Here is an 18701-nt window from a genome sequence, read left to right on the forward strand (position 1 = left end):
GGCTGCTTTCAATTATGTCAGCTAGAAACACAAAACAACTCTGAAGGAGAAAATAGCTGTTAGTGATTTGTCGAAAGGTTTGTAGATCAAATGTTTGAAAAGATTTTTAAAAACCTTCTAATACTTCTCCCAGTAAGCCTTTGAGATTGCTCCTAAGCCCTGTGGGCTCTTCGGGGATTCCTGTTTCTTCTGCAGGTCCCCATGATCTAGTCTATGTCTGTGTTCTCTCAGTTGCAACTATCTACTTTATGTCTTAGAGGTTCCTTTCTCTCCAAGATTATGGGGAAGAACACAGTCTGTTCAGTGTATTTGTCAATCATTAAATAGAAACTTACGGTGTTTTTAAAATCTCTTTGTAGATTTTTAAGGTTCTTACTGCTAATCACTATAGGATAGCATATTTTTTTTAAAAAAATGAGGAAATTGTAAATTCTCTGCAACTGATAGAATTTTCATAGTATCTTATTTTATGGCTTCTCATGTCCTTTCTTAGATTTTCTTCCAAAGTCCCACTGCACCTTTTTTCCTTTTTTTGTGTTTGAGGTTGGAATTCCTCACACCTTCTTTTTAATTCCTCTTTTATGATGTAGGTTGTTTATGGTGCCAAATAATCCATGTAAGCTAATGAGCTATTTAAGTACCCTGAATAACAAGTGGGTGGCTTATGTTAGGGATACCTAACAGTGAAATAATGAGCCACTTATACGTGCAACAACATGGTAAATCTCAGAAGCATTATGTCAACAAATGGAGGCAGACACAAAGACCACTTTATGGTTTTATTTTTATGAAATTCTAGAAAAGGTAAAACTACAGAAACAGAAAACAGATCAGTTGCCATGGGTAAGGAAAACTCTTTGGAGTGATGGAAATATCTATGTCTTGATTGTTGAGATAGTTATACAGTTGTATACATTTATCAAAACTTACGGAACTGGCCAGGTGTGGTGGCTCATGCCTGTAATCCCAGTACTTTGGGAGGCTAACGAGGGGGGATTGCTTGAGACCAGGAGTTTGAGGTTACAGTGAGCTATGATCACACCACTGTATTCCAGCCTGGGATACAGTGACTTATAGAACAAGGCACTTAAAATGAGCAAATTTAATCATACACGTTGTATCTCAGTAAAACTAATTATTTAAGAAATAAAATTGACATAGTAAATTATGTTAAAAAATAGCTTGCTTTATAGTGGCATGCATTATATTTGCTGAAGGTACCCATTATCGTACACTGTTTATTGCTATTAATAAGAGCAGTTTAATGGCAGTGTTGATGGATACATTGTGCCTTTGGGGCAAGAATACAAATTAACTTTAAACGGAAAATGTATGAATTTATGTAGACAGGAAGAGAAGACAGTTTTTCAGTCCACTAATGGACCTTAATGACCCTAAATGCTATTGTGAGCATTTAGGATATCATGAATTGGCAATACTTGCATCTTTACATACTGTCTTTTCATTTTATTTAAATTGGTAATGCTTTCAGGAAATTACCAGGAAAGTTTTACGATCAGTTTATAAAAGTCACTGTTCTTGCACTGGCTCTAAGCCTTTTACTGTAGATAAGAAAAAAGAAATACTAGTGCCATTTCTTTAAGCAAAGGGCTGTTTGGTCTTTATATGGTAATGTGACATTTCAGAATGGTGAAAATACATTAGAAAATAAAAATGTTTCTGTGAAACTGTACTAATCAGTGAAGTAGACTTTGACTTGTTCTAGTTTAAGTATTTTGTATTTGTATTGGTTTATTGTCTAAACACTTCTTGAAAAGATCTTTAGTTAGAAATATATAATGTATAAGATACTTATTTAGGAAAATGTTTACAATTCATAGGAAAACATAAATCCTAACTATGGTTGATTTAAACTAGTTTAAAAAACTCAAAGACCTATTTAATATGCAAGATATAACAGGGCTTTTGCTTCTTGGTTTGAAAATAACAGATGATGTGACTTATTAGTTGTGGTTTAAAGTCTTCCTTCATCTTAATTTCATTCAATCCTGAGGGCAAATGCTAAGAGATATTTCCCATTTAAACAAAAACACAACACAGCTTCAGATCTTTAGTGGCAATATTGTAAGCAACCACAAAATGGCAGAGTTACCCTATAAAAGTCTATGTGACTCTATCTGCTTGTGTCTATTCTGTTGTGTCTTTTTCTCTCTACCTCTTATCTTTTTGCTTTATTGAGTGATATCTAGCATAGACTGTGAGCTCCTGAGAAGCCTGCTTATCCCTGTATCTCCAAGCACCTATCACAGAGCATTTTTCATGATGAGTATGAAAAATTAATGAATGGCTAAGGCGCTATACTGGCCACTGAAGTACAAAAATGATGGTCCAGTACCTATTCTTAGGGAGTTTATAATCTAGTGGAACACACACATAAACAATTATGATACATTATGGTAAGTGCTGCCAAAATACAGGCTTGCATGAATTACTGTGTATGTCCAGAAAATGATGGAGGGAGTCTGAAAGGCTTCACAGAGGAAGTGATATCTGAGCAAAGTCCAAAAGATGAGATTGAGTTGCCAAGTGGCAAAGGGTATTCCAGACAGAACAAGCCGTATACTCAAAGGACAAGTGTTTGGAGAGTGCAGAGCAAGGAACAAAGAGTAATGTATCAGAAAATATGGCCAAAAATGATTGGAGTCTGGTTGTGAGGGGACTTCTATTATACTTTAGAGCTTGAATTTTGTGAGTTTTTTCTGAGTATTTGTATTTTAAGAACTCATATTTTTGAAATATTACATACAGAAGAATACAGAAATCATGTATGTATAGCTCAAAATTTTTTCACATGAATGTAACCAATACTCAGAATAAATTATAGGGCACCCCAGATGTCTTGCTTGTGTCTCCTCCCAGTCACTGCCTTTCCCCTCAGGATAACCATTATGCTGGCTTTTCACACCATACGTTTTGAGTTTTGTGTAAATGAAATTATACAGTTTTGTGTCTCACTTCTCTTGCTCAGCATTATGAGATTCATCCACACTGTACCTACATAACAGTAGTTTGTGCAATTTCATTGCTATAAGATACTCCATTGTGTTATGTGCTACATTTTATTTATGCATTTCTACTGTTGGACATTTGAGGTTATTTGTAGATTTTTACGGTTACAAATAGTGCTGCTGTGAACCTTTTTGTATATGCCTTGTGCTAGCATAGATATGCGTTCCTATTGGGTATATACCTAGGAGCAGTACTGCAAAATCATCAGGTATATGTATATTCATTTTTAGCAGTTACTGTCAAATAATTTTCTAGTATGGTTATACCAGTTTACGTTCAAGTACTAGTTACTCCATAGTCTCACCAGCTTTTGGTATTATTAATATTTGTCTTTTTCCTTTTAATCATTCTGGGGTATATAAGATAGTGGTTTTAATTGTGGTTTTTTGTTTTTGTTTTTGTTTTGAGATAGAATCTCACTTTGTTGCCCGGGCTAGAGTGAGTGCCGTGGCATCAGCCTAGCTCACAGCAACCTCAAACTCCTGGGCTTAAGTGATCCTACTGCCTCAGCCTCCCGAGTAGCTGGGACTACAGACATGCGCCACCATGCCCGGCTTATTTTTTCTATATAGATTTTTAGTTGTCCAGATAATTTTTATTTCTATTTTTAGTAGAGACGGGGTCTTGCTCTTGCTCAGGCTGGTCTCAAACTCCTGACCTTGAGCGATCCACCTGCCTCGGCCTCCCAGAGGGCTAGGATTACAGGTGTGAGCCACCGTGCCCGGCCTTAATTGTGGTTTTAATTTGTAGTTTCTGTGATGACTAAAGAAGTTGAGCACATTTCATATATTTATTGTCCATGTGGGTATTCTTTCTTGTGAAGTTCCTATTGAACACTTGTTATTAATTTGTAGGAATTCTTTATATATTGTAGATATGAGTCCTTTGATAGATGTATTGCATATATCTTCCTCTTATCGTGACTTGTCTTTCTTTCTCTTAAGGGTGTCATATGATGAACAGAAAATTTTAATGTAATCCAGTTTACCTTTTTTTCCCTTTATGGTTTGTTTTTATGTCCTATTTAAGAAATCATTGACTATTCCTGCAAGCTTTCAGGGAATAAAACATGTCACCTGCTAAGGCTTTAGATTTCTCAACACTGGAAGCTAAAAGGCAATGGTTGATTGCATTCTGTGTCAAGGGTCCCCAGGACCACCCCTGAGTTTTGTGACCCACTAGAAGGACTCAGTATGTAGTTGTACTCATAGCAAAAGAATATAAAGCAGAATCAGGAAAGGGAAAGGCACATGGAGTGTAGTCTGAAGGAAACCTGGTGTACATTTCCAAGAGTCCTCTTCCAGCGGAGTCATGCAGGACTTGCTTAATTCCTCCAGCAACTAGTTGGGACAATACATGTGAAGTACTTTAGATTCTCGGTGCACAGGTTTTCTTTGGGGACTGGCCACACAGGTACTCCCTGCCTAGCACATACCAAAATTCCAGACTCCCAAAAAGAAAGCAGATGTTGCCTATTCTATTCCATAAATAAGGTATGTTCTTCCATTTATTGGAGTCTTCATTAATTTCTCTCAGTAATGTTGTAATTTTCTTTGTAGAGGGCTTGCATTTGCATATACTCCATTGGATTTATTCCTAGATATTTGATGGGTTTTGAAGCATTTGTAAATGGTATCATTTTAAAATTTCATTTTCTATTGATACATAGAAATAAAATCAAGATTAAATTTTGTATATTGACCTTGTGTCCAATGACTTTGCTAAACTCATTTTTTAAGTGAGTTATTTATGGTTTGCAGATTACTTTGAATTTTATACTTACATAATGATGTCATCTTTCCTCCTTCTTCCTTCATCCCTTCTCTTCCCTTTTTTCTCCTTTCTTCCTTCTTTCCCTCCCTGCAAAGACTATTTTAGATTTTTTTCTTAAAAAATCCAGCCACATAAGATGCTTCTAACTGTAGTATTTCTTAGTTTAGTTTTATTATCTATGTACTATTTGCACTTGTAGAAAATACTGTTTCAACTCAAAATGCTTTCTATACTCTTTCAGGCAATTTATGTTTTGACTTGTTTTGCACTGGTTTATTTCTCTTATACCTTGCAAGTGTTTAAAAATATTTGCTATTCAAATTAAACTATTTCTGGAGTGTAATATGAACAAATGCTTTATCTTCAGACCTCTATAACGTGGAAACTACATTGAATACTTCTTAAGTGGTCGTCTCTGGCTTACTTACACTTGTTTCTAGATGGTATTTTTATCAGTTCAAAGAAAGTTTTTAGAAATAGTGAATTTGGTTTCTTAATGGAAGGATTAGAAAGTTCATCTCACAGCATGTTAGTAGATTTGAAATACGCTATAGCCTACATTCAGAGGAGAGCAAAATTACACCCATATTTATTCATCCTACACCTTTATGTATTCCTTTCAGTTAGGGAACAAACCAATTTGTTTAATTAGCTTCTTAAGCCCTCATTTCATGTTCATCATCTCTCTACTTAATGGAAGTCAGTATCAGTGCTATTTTTAATATATTTTTAAAAAGTAAAATGATTTAAATATATTAGTAGATGGCTACTAAACAGAGTTCTATATTAGGGTTCTCCAGAGAACCAGGAGATATATAAAATATCTAGAAAGAGATTTATTGTAAGGTATTGGCTCAAGCAATTATGGAGGCTGAGAAGTCCCACAATCTGCTGTCTGCAAGTTGGAGACCCAGCAAAGCTGGTGGTATAGTTTGAAGTCCTGAGAGATGGAGAGCCAGTTCATTTCTGTATAGATTCCAGTCTGAGTTTGAAGGTGTGAGAAGACTGATGTCCCAACTCCGAGAGTCAGGCAGAAGGAGAGGCCTAATCCAACCTTCCTTCACCTTTTTGTTCTGTTGCAGCCCTCAACGGATTGGATGATGCCCACCCACACTGGGGAGGGCCGTCTGCTTTACTCACTCCACCCATTCAAAGGCTGATCTCGTCCAGAAGCACCCTCACAGACACACCCAGAAATAATGTTTAATCAGGTATCTGGGCATCCCATGACCCAGCCAAGCTGACAAATAAAATTAGCCATAACAAGTTCCTTCTTTTGGGATTAAATCTGACAGAGCCTAGAGTTTTAGAAAATGTTATATATAACATCCTTTTTCATAAAGGAAAAAAAAACCTCAAAAGATGATTTTCTAAGATCACATAGTGAATCAAAGGAAGATTTGCTGCAGGCTTTCAGTCAACACTGAGGCCTGCTTGGTAGAATTCTTCTAATTGTATCAATAGGTGTATTGAATATTTTTCTAATTGTATCAGTAGGCATGCTGAATATTGTTTTTCTGTTGATAGTGCATGCCACACTATATATTATTGGGTGTTCTGGGAGTCTCTTGAAGGGGGAGGGTGGAGGCAATACCTGAGTTTTCATTTTGTTAGAAATTCCCAAGGACTTTGACAAAGTTCCCAGGAACTTGTCAAAAGAAGAGTTCCTGGGAGTCTTACCCAAAGGGCAGTGATCATAATGCTGATAATGTTATTTAAGTGCAAGGACTATGTCCTGTTTATTATATGTCTCTCCTGAAGTGTCTGTTGCATAATAAATGCTCAGTAATATTGTTGAATTGAGATGAGAATGTGAATCTTTTGATAAAGGAAAAAAGATGTTGGCTCTTGGACAGCAGGGGACAACTAATCTTCCTTCCCACTAATCTTTAAACAACTACTCTTTCAAGGGTCAGATAAATTGGTTAGAACACTGACCAGTGTTTTACAAGAAGTAGAAATATGTTGACTAAGTTATGTGGGTACAGAATTGTATCAATACACATTTCTGGAAAAAGTTTCAAGTCCTAATCATTTATCAAATTTTTCAGAATGGTCTTATGTGTTTCCTTTTTAATGACTGAAGCCATATTATATGTACCTCTTTAACTTTTTCATCTTTCCTTTGATTTCCTCTAACATGTTTCTCATTTCCTTGCCAAGGGGCCCCATCTGTGCTCTCATTCCGTTCTTTTCTGCCTCTAGGATTAATTGCATCAGTCATCTCCCTCTTTCAGTATCCTCAATTTTACCTTCTTGAGTTAGTGGCACATTTTCTTCTGCCATTATTTCCAAAAAGCTTTCCTCCAAAAAAAATTTAAAAAGCCTTTCCTTGACACTGTTTTTCTTCAAGCTACCATCCAGACTTTATCTTACCTCTTGCTATCAAAATTATACAAACAAGTTTTTATTCACTTCTATTTATTATCTGGTACAGTGTCCTCTTCACTCTTTTTCTTTTCGACTTCTTCAGCCTTTGACATTCTTGACTGCTTTTATAGCCTTGTATGGTAGAAGGAGGTAGGCTTTGGAGTCAGCAGCCTTGGGTTTGGATTCCAGCTCTTTCACTTTCTGTGTGACCTTGGACAAATTTGTATCAGAGCCTGGTTTCCTCATTTGTAAAGTGGGCATGGCATGCCCTTTTCCACATTGGGATTAAACATGTTAAAGTACTTCCTTGAGGGCCAAGGGAAATGTGCTCCATAAATACTCCTTCCCTTCCCTGTTTTGCTTGATTTCTGACACATTGCACTACCTGTACTGCCATACCATTTATGAGGCAGGTAGTATTATTATCACTGTTGTACAAATGAGGACACTAAAGTCAGTCATCTAGGAGGTGGTGGAGCTGGGCTTCCATCCCAGAGCTGTCTGACCCTAGAGTCCCAACCCTAAGCTTCTGTGCTCAATTGCCAGCATACTAAAGGTTGTTGGAAACTGTAAGGATCCTTGGGTTGTCAGTACACCAGTTTCTTCTTATGTGATGTCTGCTTTTGAAAATATATTTCAGAAATCTCTGAACCAACAGACTTTTAAATGAGATTTTCACATTTCTTTGTGTATGTTTGAGACAAGCCCAGATACATGGGGTCCCCTTAGAGGCCTTTCTTACGAAATTAATTGGTAGCAAACAGAGAAAGTATAACAAGAGACAGATTTTTTTTTGTTTTGAGAAATCCAGATGGCACATAAAGAAATAGAAGCCATAAGCAGTTAACTGTAATGGTAGTGCTGAGGGATGACTGTGGGCTCGCACACCACAGCAGTGAAGGGAGTTATAGCTTCACTGACCGTGCAGACTAGAAAAGCCGGAGGGTGGCTGTGTCACTCACTTAAATGTACCTTTCAGCATTGTGAATGAAGTTCTGCCAGGTGTGCACCTGAGATAACACAGGTATTGCTCCTGCTAACGCAAACCAGTGACTTTTGTCAGCAAAATGGATCCATTATCTCCTTGCCTACAGAAAGGGAGGGGCCTCTTAGCACAGTGTCCAGACTGCTACGGAGGCGCCACTATCGCTGCTTCCCCACGGCCTGCAACAGGAAAGGTGAGAACGCGGAGCAGGATTGCTATCAAGGGCATTAAGTGGGATAATGTCCATAAAGCACCTAGGACAGAGAATGAGTTCCCATGAAGAACTATTTTTTATCACAGCCCTTAATCATTTTTCTTTCCGACTCTTCAGCAGCACTGTGGCTGTAGGTAGGATACTAACCTCTGAATTTTTCCTGTATAGTCCTCTAATCTCTGGCAACTTCTAGGTAAGATACTGACTGTCTTGTCCATTCAGTCTGTTCCTTCAGTCTGGTTGCCAGAAGTAAGGATGCTACAAAGAATATAGAATTTTGAAGTGGAGAATTGTTTGAATTCAAGTAAAGTCTAAACCTTTGAGACCATTGAACAAAAGAAGGCTAAAAACTGTGCACTGCAATTACAAAGGAAAGGGCGGGCATCAGATGTACACAGCATGTAATGACCTCTTGTGGCAGCTGTTGACATTACAGTCATGCACATGTATTGGGACTAGTGATAACATCTTTGCATTCAAAAGAAGTGGCATAGCATTGTAGCCAAGGAGGCAAATCTGTAATTCTTATTTATTAAATATTTAAATACCATAGAAGAATGCCTCACAGTAACTTCTTTTCTCTCCTTACTTCCAAGGTAAGTAGATTTTTAGGTGAAGACTGGAGTTATGACATTTCTTCATAGCCACAAATTGGGAAGGAAGAGCTACTGTTTCTCTACTCCTTAACCTTCTTTACATTGTAAAATTAAATGTCCTCTGTGAATATGAGTAGCTTTTAAGGTGTTGATTTTACTGGTTAGCTAGTTGGGATCATAATTTATGCCACGGAAACTACAAATGTAGGTTTATTTTATTGCTTGTTACAGGGACAGAATTTATTTGTGGAATAATGTTTTTGTAATAGATTAGAAAACTTTTAATCTTGCTTTGGCAGGATTAGGTTAAGGTATAATCTTTTATGAGACTTTGGCATATGAAAGTACTATTAAGGGGCATATTTTAATATGATTTATATGGAAATACAGTTTATTATAGACAATAAATGAGCTGTTGGGCTAAAACTAGTATTTTTCCTCCCAAAAGGTAATTAGTAAGATGTCTCCAACCTCTCTAAAGATCACACTAAGGCAACTCATAGAGGGGTCTTCAAAGACCTTGCAAGAAGTATTAACCATGGAGTATCGGCTAAGTCAAGCTTGTATGGTAAGAATTTTTTTTTAATTGTCATTTTTTAGTTACGAAAGTAGTAAATGTTCACTGAAGAACATGTAAAATACATTCAATATAAACATGGAAATTAAAAATTATAATACTTGTAAATTTACAAAAACACAAAAGGCCAGTTAGCTTTAAGTGTATGGAAGTATTGCTACCCAGATTTTTATTAAGCCTCTATGAAATAGCAATGACATTTGCATGTAAGTGTAAGAAATCCTCTAACCTCATGTGGAATTCAAAGTAGAAATTAACCATTTTTTAGGCATGATCTCTGTGACTTTGGGTAAGAAGCATAAACTCTCTAAATGTGAATTCCCCCATTGGTATTATAAAATGAGGGATATTACTTATAAGCAAATATGTATAAAATAAATGCACAAATGGAACTTATTAGTTACATGTTTTAATTAATAAGTGTTGAGAGTACCATTGTAAATATAATTAAAGTGTAAAGTAATCACATGGAATATTGATTTCATGAAACATGCAAAGTCATAGTTATTTCTTCTTCCAGATGATAAACTCTTTAAAGGCAGAATCATCCCTTATGTTCAAAGAGTCATATCATTAGTAACAACATATCATTTAGTAACATCATATCATTTAGTAACAAACTTACAGACTAAAAGGAATATTTGGTTTAATAACCAGCAGGCAGACATTGCTAATGTACTTTTTTTTTTTTTTTTGAGACAGAGTCTCATTCTGTTGCCTGGGCTAGAGTGCCATGGCATCAGCCTAGCTCACAGCAACCTCAAACTCCTGGGCTCAAGTGAGCCTCCTCCCTCAGCCTCCTGAGTAGCTGGGACTACAGGTGTGCACCACCACACCTGGCTAACTTATTTCTATTTTTAGTAGAGATGGGGTCTCACTCTTGATCAGATTGGTATTGAACTTCTGCCCTCAAGTGATCCTCCCACCCCAGCCTCCCAGAGTGCTAGGATTACAGGTATGAGCCACCACATCCAGCCCCCTAATATACTTTAATATCTTGAAATAGTTATTAAGATACTTAAAGCATTTCATCTAATTAGAAAGAAAGCTCTATTTGCAGTGTCTTAAACTCACTCTTATAGGATGTCAATGGCAGCTGAAGTCTATTGAGTGTTTAGTATATGCAAGTACTATGCTAGGCACTTTATATGCATTCTCTCTGTTAAATCTCACAGCTCTAGAAGGATAGGTACTGTTTACTGTCTCCATTTTACAGGTGAGGATACTGTGGCATAGAGAAGTAACCTTCCTAAGGTCGTGCAGCTGTTAAGTGACAGAGACATGGCACGTGAAACCAGGCAGTCTTACTTTAGTGCCAGTGCTCTTGGCCACTCTCCTGCATACCTCACACAGTCAGTCCACGGTTTCCATTGCACTTTTAGTGCATTGCCTAGATTGATTGATTCCTTCCTTCATCCTCTCAGCAGACATGTTAATTATGTACCAGGCACTGTGCTAAGTGTTAGGGTTATGTTGTTGAATAAGAACAGCCCTTTGATTTCATGGCGTTTAGTCTACTGAGACTAAAGAACAAGTAAACAAAATAAGTATAAAATAATTATAAATTGTGGTAAGTGCTCTAACGGAAACACACAGGGTTGGTAATAGAAGAGAATGATGCAGACAGGAGGGAGTTGGGAGGCAAAGGGAAGCCTGCTTTAAGTAGGTCAGGGAAGACATCTTTGAGATCTGTGACCTAAAGGAGGAGAAACGAGTATGTTGAAAAGTCTCTTGGGTTTAATAGGGAGTGATCTGATTTTTCATTTGATTTGATTTAAGAAGGTAATTGTGGCTGAGTAGAGATAGGGAGGGGTTCAAGAGTGGACGTCTCAGCTGGCCGTGGTGACACACACCTGTAGTCCCAGCTACTCGGGAGGCTGGGGCAGGAGGATTGCTTGAGCCCAGGAGTTTGAGGTTGCAATGAATATGATGATGCCACTGCACTCTAGCCTGGGTGACAGAGTGAGACCTTGTCTGAAGGAAAAAAAAAAAAAAGTGTCTGTAGAGACCAGATACGAGTTTACTACAGTGATCCAGGAGTAAAATAGTAGTGGTTTAGACTAGACTAGCATGCTGGCAATGGAGAGAAATAAACGAATTTGAGAGAAATGGAGATAGAATGATAGGATTTGATGATGGATGTGAGGGAGAGAATACATTTAGGAGTTGGAGCTTAGAGGTATGAGTTAGAGATTTAAGTCTGAAAGACACTAGCACCAATTTAAAAAAAAGCACTGTGGGAATTTATTTACTAAACGAGAGTGCTTACTATGTCCTAGGCACCGTTAGAGGGACCGAGAATACATAGGTAAACAAAATAGACAGGATCCCTACCCTCATGGAACACTTACTGTATAGTGGAGAAATAGACTATAAAAAAATAAATACATAAAATATATACTATATAATTACAAACATTAAGGACAAATAATCAAGGAGGATGGGATATAGGATGTAGACAGGATGACCAGAGGAGACTGCACTGAGATATTCTTTGAGTGAAGACTTGAAAGAAGTGAGGAAGTGAGCCATGCGGGTGTCTGGAGGAAGAACATCCCAGGCAGAGGGGCCACAGGTACAAAGCTCTGAGGCAGGGGTGTGCCCGCCCGTGCTAGGAACGGTAAGGAGGCTGCACAGAGGGGGTGGAGAGTGAGAGATGAGGCCAGAGCGAGCAATGTAGGGAAAGGCTGTGCAGAGTGTACAGGGCTGTGAAGGTCTCTGTAAGGACTTTGGCTTTTGTTCTGAGTAAAATGGGAAGCCACTAGATGGTTTTGAGCAGAGGAATGCCATAATCTTCTACTTTATCAGAACTGATCACCAAGGTCATGTGTTGAGCAATGAATGGATAAGATCCCATAGAAAGAAAATGAAAGAGACCAGATCTGAGCCCCGAGGAACTTCAGTATCTTGCCGTGGGGGAGAGAAAGAGCAGTGGGAGGGGGAAAAAGGACCGAGAGGTAGGAGAACCAGGAGAGTGTGGTGTCACAAAGCAGGAGATAAATGTTTTGGGGAGGAGAGAGTGATGAACAGTGTTGAATACTGCCCAAGTGTCTATAGATGAGGTTAGAAGTGTCCTTTGAACTTGACAACACTGAAGTTGTAGGTGACGTTGGCAAGCCGTTTTAGAGGAGTGGTGGGGGCAGATACTCAAGTGCAGTAAGTTGGAGAGGAAATGAGAAAATGGGATGTGAAGAAGTAGAGACAATATGTATATACAACTCCTCTTGAAACAGAAATGGGGTAGAAGCTGGGACTGTGGAATCAAGTGAGGATTCTTTTTTATTTTGTAAGATGGAAAGTACCAGAACGTCATTGTAAATGATTGGGAATGATCCAGTAGAGATTGATGATAATACTTAACGTTTGCCGAACACTTGCCATGTGTCAGACACTGTGCTGGGATATGGATTAAAATAATCTGATGATGTTGATATTGCCATTTCATGTAAGGAAACTGCGGATTAGAAAAACTATACCAAGGACACATGGTTAATATGTAGTTAGAACCAGGATGTGAATCCAGGCATTTGAACTGTAAGCACTCAGCTGTTCAGTTATATTGTTGACATTGATGATGCCAAGAAAAGGAGAAGTAGATAACCCCTTGAGGAAGGTGGGAATTGGAGTGCAGATGGAAGAGGGGGTGGGAATAGGAGTGCAGATGAGGACTGGCCTTTGAAAGGGAGGGGAATGGTTTCTTCCTCCATAGTCATGAAAGGGAAGACAGGTGTAGTTGGCTGCAGGTGTTTTAGTGGTAGGAAGACAAGACTGTATCTTGTAGTAAGAGTAGAGTGTGCTTTAGGGGTAGAGCTTGAGAGGGAAGAAAACAGTTTATAAATCATTATCTTGGGGAGTGTGGAAGAGATCATGGATTGTTCAGTTTTGCATGCCTGTCTGAGATTTGTGATCATGGATTTTAAATGAAACCAGTCACAGATGTATGATTTTCTGTAGCAAGATTTAGCTGCTCAAATGTAGGCAGAGGTACATGTTAGGGTTCAGCTAGTGCTGGGATTTTGCCAGGTTTGTATAAAGGAGAAAGAGGTTTGAGGGAGATGAGGACATTTTCAAAGAAAGTGACCATATTAAAGGACTGACGAAACTGGGCTGAGTGAAGAGCAAAGTGAAGCCAACACAGATGGAAGAAAGTCATAGGATCTGTGGACCTCAGTAAGAGCGAGGATTTGCAGCAGTGGAGATACCTGCACAAATATTATAAGATCAGGAGGTGGTGATCAGAGAGTGGGTTATCGGAGGTGGCCCAGTCTCTGAATGTCATGGTTCAGGTTGTGGCCATGAGAGTGGGAGGCTGAAGTGGGTGGAGGAGAGAGATGATCACCAGCAATAATAACACCTAGAGATTACCCCCTTTAATCTCAATTTTCTTTCAGGAAGGTCATGACTTTCATGAAGGCGTTAGAGCTGGTAAGTGATATATAGTTGTTACCTTCCTGGACATTAGGGAAATAGATTTGTGAGCATATGCTATTAATTAAAGATGATACAGGTTGCACATCCCAGATCCAAAAATCTGAAATCTTAAATGCTCCAAAATCCAAAAATTTTTGAGTGCTGACATGATACTTAAAGGACATGCCCATTGGAGCATAAGTATGATGCAGATATTCCAAAATCTGAAACACTTCTGGTCCTAAGCATTTTGGACAAGGGATAATCAACCTGTAGTTATTTTTAGTGAAATTAAACCTTTATAAAGTTTGCAAAATTGTGTGTGTGTGTTTTTTAATTATTACCATCTGGGATATAAGGTAAGATCAGTTCTTGAAACTAATATTATTTAAAAAATTCACATAATGTGGCACTGCTCCCTAATTTATATGTTAAGAGGTAATTCTACAGTCACAGACTTACCTCTGATAAGTGCAGTGTGAGCTTGTGAACTCATCCTGCTGCTGAGGCCTTTAAAACATGCTTTTATTCCCCTGCAAAAAGCCTTCAAGTCCCCGACCCTTCCTCTCTGTTTTGTACTGGCCCTGCAAAATCAAGCAGCAGTCAAACCCTATTACCCACCTTCTTGCCTGTACTTGAACAGTTAAACATTGCTGGGGAAAAAAAACATACGACATAATTAGTAACATTTGCTAATGTTCTTTTTTTTTTTTTTTTTGAGACAGAGTCTCACTCTGTTGCCCGGTCTAGAGTGAGTGCCGTGGCGTCAGCCTAGCTCACAGCAACCTCAAACTCCTGGGCTCAAGCAATCCTCCTGCCTCAGCCTCCCGAGTAGCTGGGACTACAGGCATGCGCCACCATGCCCGGCTAATTTTTTCTGTATATATTTTAGTTGTCCAGATAATTTCTTTCTATTTTTAGTAGAGACGGGGTCTTGCTCTTGCTCAGGCTGGTCTCGAACTCCTGATCTCGAGCGATCCACCCACCTCGGCCTCCTAGAGTGCCAGGATTACAGGCGTGAGCCACCGCGCCCGGCCAACATTTGCTAATGTTCTTATTAATACTTTCCACTTTTGCTTATCATCTCCAAAATCAGAATATTTAGAGATAGCAAGTGAAGTGGTTGGTTGTTGTTTTCTTAGCAAACTTGCAACAATTCTTTTTATGTATAATACATATCCCTATATAGAGCTGTTATTTATGTTGTATAAAACAAGTTATTTCCTTCTATATGCATTTTGCATATCTAATTTTCTTATGTTTTTATTAATCATATTAATATAGTACAGACTCTGGTTATACTTTTTTGTCTGAATAAAAGGTTATGTTCTCTGAGCTCTAAGCTTTGATGAACACCAATCACATGATATATGAGAAATAAGCACTTAATTCAAACCCTTTTTAGAAGACACATGGGGTTGAGTCATGGGCTGGATTTTACTTGGTGTTATAGAAAAAGTAAAATGTGCATTTTTCCCATTAATATCTGCAAATTCTTGATGCATGTAGATTATAGCCTAGACCTCTAATTTTAGGGAACCTGTATGCTGCTTGGGTTATGTTGCTAAAGTATTCATTATATGTTATAACAGCCCTTCTTAATAAGGAAAGGTATTGTTTTTAGATAAGTACTCTCAGTTATTTTAAGGAAAACATTGAAACCAAGCAGCATCAAAGTTCTGATTCATAAAGCAAGTGCTTATCATGCTACTTTTTAATGAAAATAAAATATATTGTCCCTTCTTTCAGCATAGCTTGTTTATTCAGAAAGAAAACTGCTTAGTGTTCTTACATAATCAAATGTTTGCTATGATTTGCTAATTATAAAAATGTGTTAGCATATCAGATAAAATAAGCTAGCAAATTAGGGAAATAGTTATTAAAAATTCTTATTCTTAACATGTACAGCAAACTACTTCTGGTTATAGAAGAAAATGGGCTATTTTAGTAGAGCCTAGATAGTTACCAAATGGAGTTTGAGTGGGTATCTCAGGAGACCTTCTGAAAAACTTGAGCTGCCTACATGGCAAGAACTTAAGCTATATCTGTTTTAGGTAAAAAATTTTGTTCGCTCGAATTAAAATAACACCAATTTAATTAATATTCTCTTTCCTTTTGCTCTTCAGTGGGATCTCAAGGAGGTAGTTAGTATTGGCCAGAACACTTAAAGAGAAAGAGATTCTTGTGGAAAGAATGTCCTAGGATTGTTCTTTGTTTATACCATCCCAGGAATATATAAAACTTTCAAAGTGGTAGGGATCAGAACATCAGTGTTTAATATCACCACTGAGCCAATACCAGAATCTCATAGTATAGGCAGCCAAACCTTAAAAACCTCCAGTATCCCATTTAAATGCATATAAGCTTCCTTCTGCCTACCAAGGCAGTCTTCCTTCCTTGGATCCCATACTGCTGCTTTTTAACTGTTTAGCCTTTGAATGCTAAATTAGGTTTTCCCATTTCACCATAGTGTTTGCATATTTAAATATTTCCATTTTTCACAAGGATTATGTACATTTTAAGCATGGTTAGAAATTTGCTGCCACAACCATACCTTTAAAAAAAAAAAAGTTTTGAGATAATTGTAGATTCACAGGCAGTTGTAAGAAATAATATAGAGATCCTGCACACCCCCCACCTTGTTTCCAAAATGATACCATTTGTATAATTACAGTATAGTTTCACAACCAGGAAATAGACATTGCCCTCCCTTTAATAAGAGAGGTTACAAATTGTCTCATACTTACAATCCTGTGGGGATACTATGTGGCTGCACTAAATGATGACTACACTGAAATAGGAGAAATAAAAGGTTTTGTGATAACCTGAAGGGTGGTTGATTTTTAAACTCAGAGCTATCTGAACTGGAGGATTCAGCAGAACAACAATATCCACGTTTAATTATGCATAAAGTCCCCTTCTCTCTACCTTAAGTGATTAATTTTCTTCCCAAAACCCAATGTGGAGGAGGTTAGTAGGCACATCTGGGACCTCTGCCCTCCTCTGCCTTCCTTTTAAACCACACTGACTCTGGTTTTAGCTGTTTTGTAACATGGAGGTTTCATTTACAATTTTATTTGAAGAAGAATAAAGAGTTCCAATGTTTCAACTGCTGGATTAGTTAGTTAAGTAGGCTTTATTAAAGCTAGACGTGAGGCTTAGAAAGTTAGAAAATATTCACACCAGTCATCAAAAGTATAATATATTGCTATCTATACAAATTCCTTGGGGGTTTAATTTAAAAGAAAAGTAGTAGAACATATGCAAAAACTTAAACTTTGGGGGGGAAAAGTGCTATATAAAAATATGCGTAGTACAAGATAGTTTCTATCAATTCAGTAATTAAAATCTGGTAATACCAGAAAGAAATGTACTGACATCTGTATCTTCTCTTGACAGTTTTAATTGATAAAGACCAGAGTCCAAAGTGGAAACCAGCTAGTCTAAAAGAAGTTACTGATGAAGATGTGAATAATTACTTTAAGTCTCTAGGAAGCAGTGATTTGAAATTTTGAGGTGACTGGCCTTTTCCAGGTATATTTTGGAGCAGTGGTTGGCAAATGACAGTGTATGGGCCAAATCCAGCTTGCTGCCTGTTTTTATACAGCTTGCAAGCTAAGAATGGTTTATATATTTTAAAATGGGAAAAGAATCAGAAAGTAATATTTCATGATTTGTGAAAATTATATGAAATTCAAATACTAGTGTTCACAGATAAAGCTTTATTGGAACATAGCTGTCCTCGTGTTTTACATATTAGGTATGGCTACTTTGAATTGAGTAGTTACAACAGAGATTGTATGGCCTACAAAGCCTAAAATATTTACTGTCCGGTTCTTGTCAGAGTTTGCCAACCCATTTTAAAAGATGGGAAAATTCAAAGGTCATTAAAGATTCTCTTGAGTTAGTGTATCTAATTGAAATGGGAACTAGGTTTGGCTTTTAGCAGTGGTTTATATGTTGATTAAATAAACTTAGGTATAGATTATCAAAAATAAAGATGCTGAAAGGTTTTTTTGGGATACTGTGTTAATGCCTCACAGAATTTCCTCCATATAAGAGTGTATTTTTAAATAGTTGGGTTACTGTAGCAGAAGAGCTCCTTTTATAAACATTAGATATCTTGGGCAAAGAGAAAAGGTTTTTATGAAGTTATGTCTCTAGTATTATTAACTCAGCCTTGGCCTTTCTTAAAGTAATCAGAATAACTTCCCAGGGTAAAAGTGAAAGCATTATTTCTTGTTATTTGCAATATTTGTTACTCTGGCAGAATGAGAAATTAGGAAACTGCCAATCTCTAAGATAGAGACATTCTGCTTTTTGTAATTTACATCAGACTTACGTGTGATAAGTTAATTGTACTTACACAAGGTGCAAATTGGGTGAAAAAATTAATTGAAAAGAATTTTATTCAAAATATCAATAATTGTTGACAAAATAAGTGTTTTTTTAAGGTATACAAGAAACTGCAAGATGTTATAGACTCAAAGTTCTAGGTAAGAATAATTTTTACAGGTCAGTTTATCAGTTTATTTTGTAACTTGTTATAGTTTCTCCTTCATCCCATACCCCTTAGAAACTAAGAGAACTTCAGGTTTGTAAGAACAAAAAGCCAACAGAGCTGAAAGAGACATAAAAGATTATGTCCTGTGCCCTTCTCATAAAGGAAAAAATTGCAGCCCAGAAGATATTTGTTTAAATTTTTTCAGTTCTTAATCTGTTTTACATAAAGCATTTTTCTTCTAA

At 37.3% G+C, this 18701-nt stretch overlaps 1 protein-coding gene across 7 annotated transcripts in view; it reads left to right on the plus strand.

The window, feature by feature from the left end:
• The window catches only part of HIBCH (3-hydroxyisobutyryl-CoA hydrolase), a 92988-nt gene that overhangs the window by 51860 nt on the left and 22427 nt on the right, over nucleotides 1–18701 (plus strand). For 3 of the 7 annotated variants that reach the window (XM_045559577.1, XM_045559574.1, XM_045559575.1), the window contains exons 12-14: nucleotides 9417–9536; nucleotides 13937–13970; nucleotides 17355–17489. In XM_045559577.1, the coding sequence (XP_045415533.1) occupies nucleotides 9417–9536; nucleotides 13937–13970; nucleotides 17355–17470 (270 nt within the window). In that variant the 3' untranslated portion in view covers nucleotides 17471–17489. Of the gene's footprint in view, nucleotides 1–5885; nucleotides 6015–9416; nucleotides 9537–13936; nucleotides 13971–17354; nucleotides 17965–18409; nucleotides 18452–18701 lie in introns of those variants that run through there. The other 4 variants (XM_045559573.1, XM_045559578.1, XR_006736928.1 and 1 more) reach the window with 3 other exon arrangements.

The sequence above is a fragment of the Lemur catta genome, chromosome 8 (genome assembly GCF_020740605.2).
Source record: "Lemur catta isolate mLemCat1 chromosome 8, mLemCat1.pri, whole genome shotgun sequence".
Classification (NCBI taxonomy): domain Eukaryota; kingdom Metazoa; phylum Chordata; class Mammalia; order Primates; family Lemuridae; genus Lemur; species Lemur catta.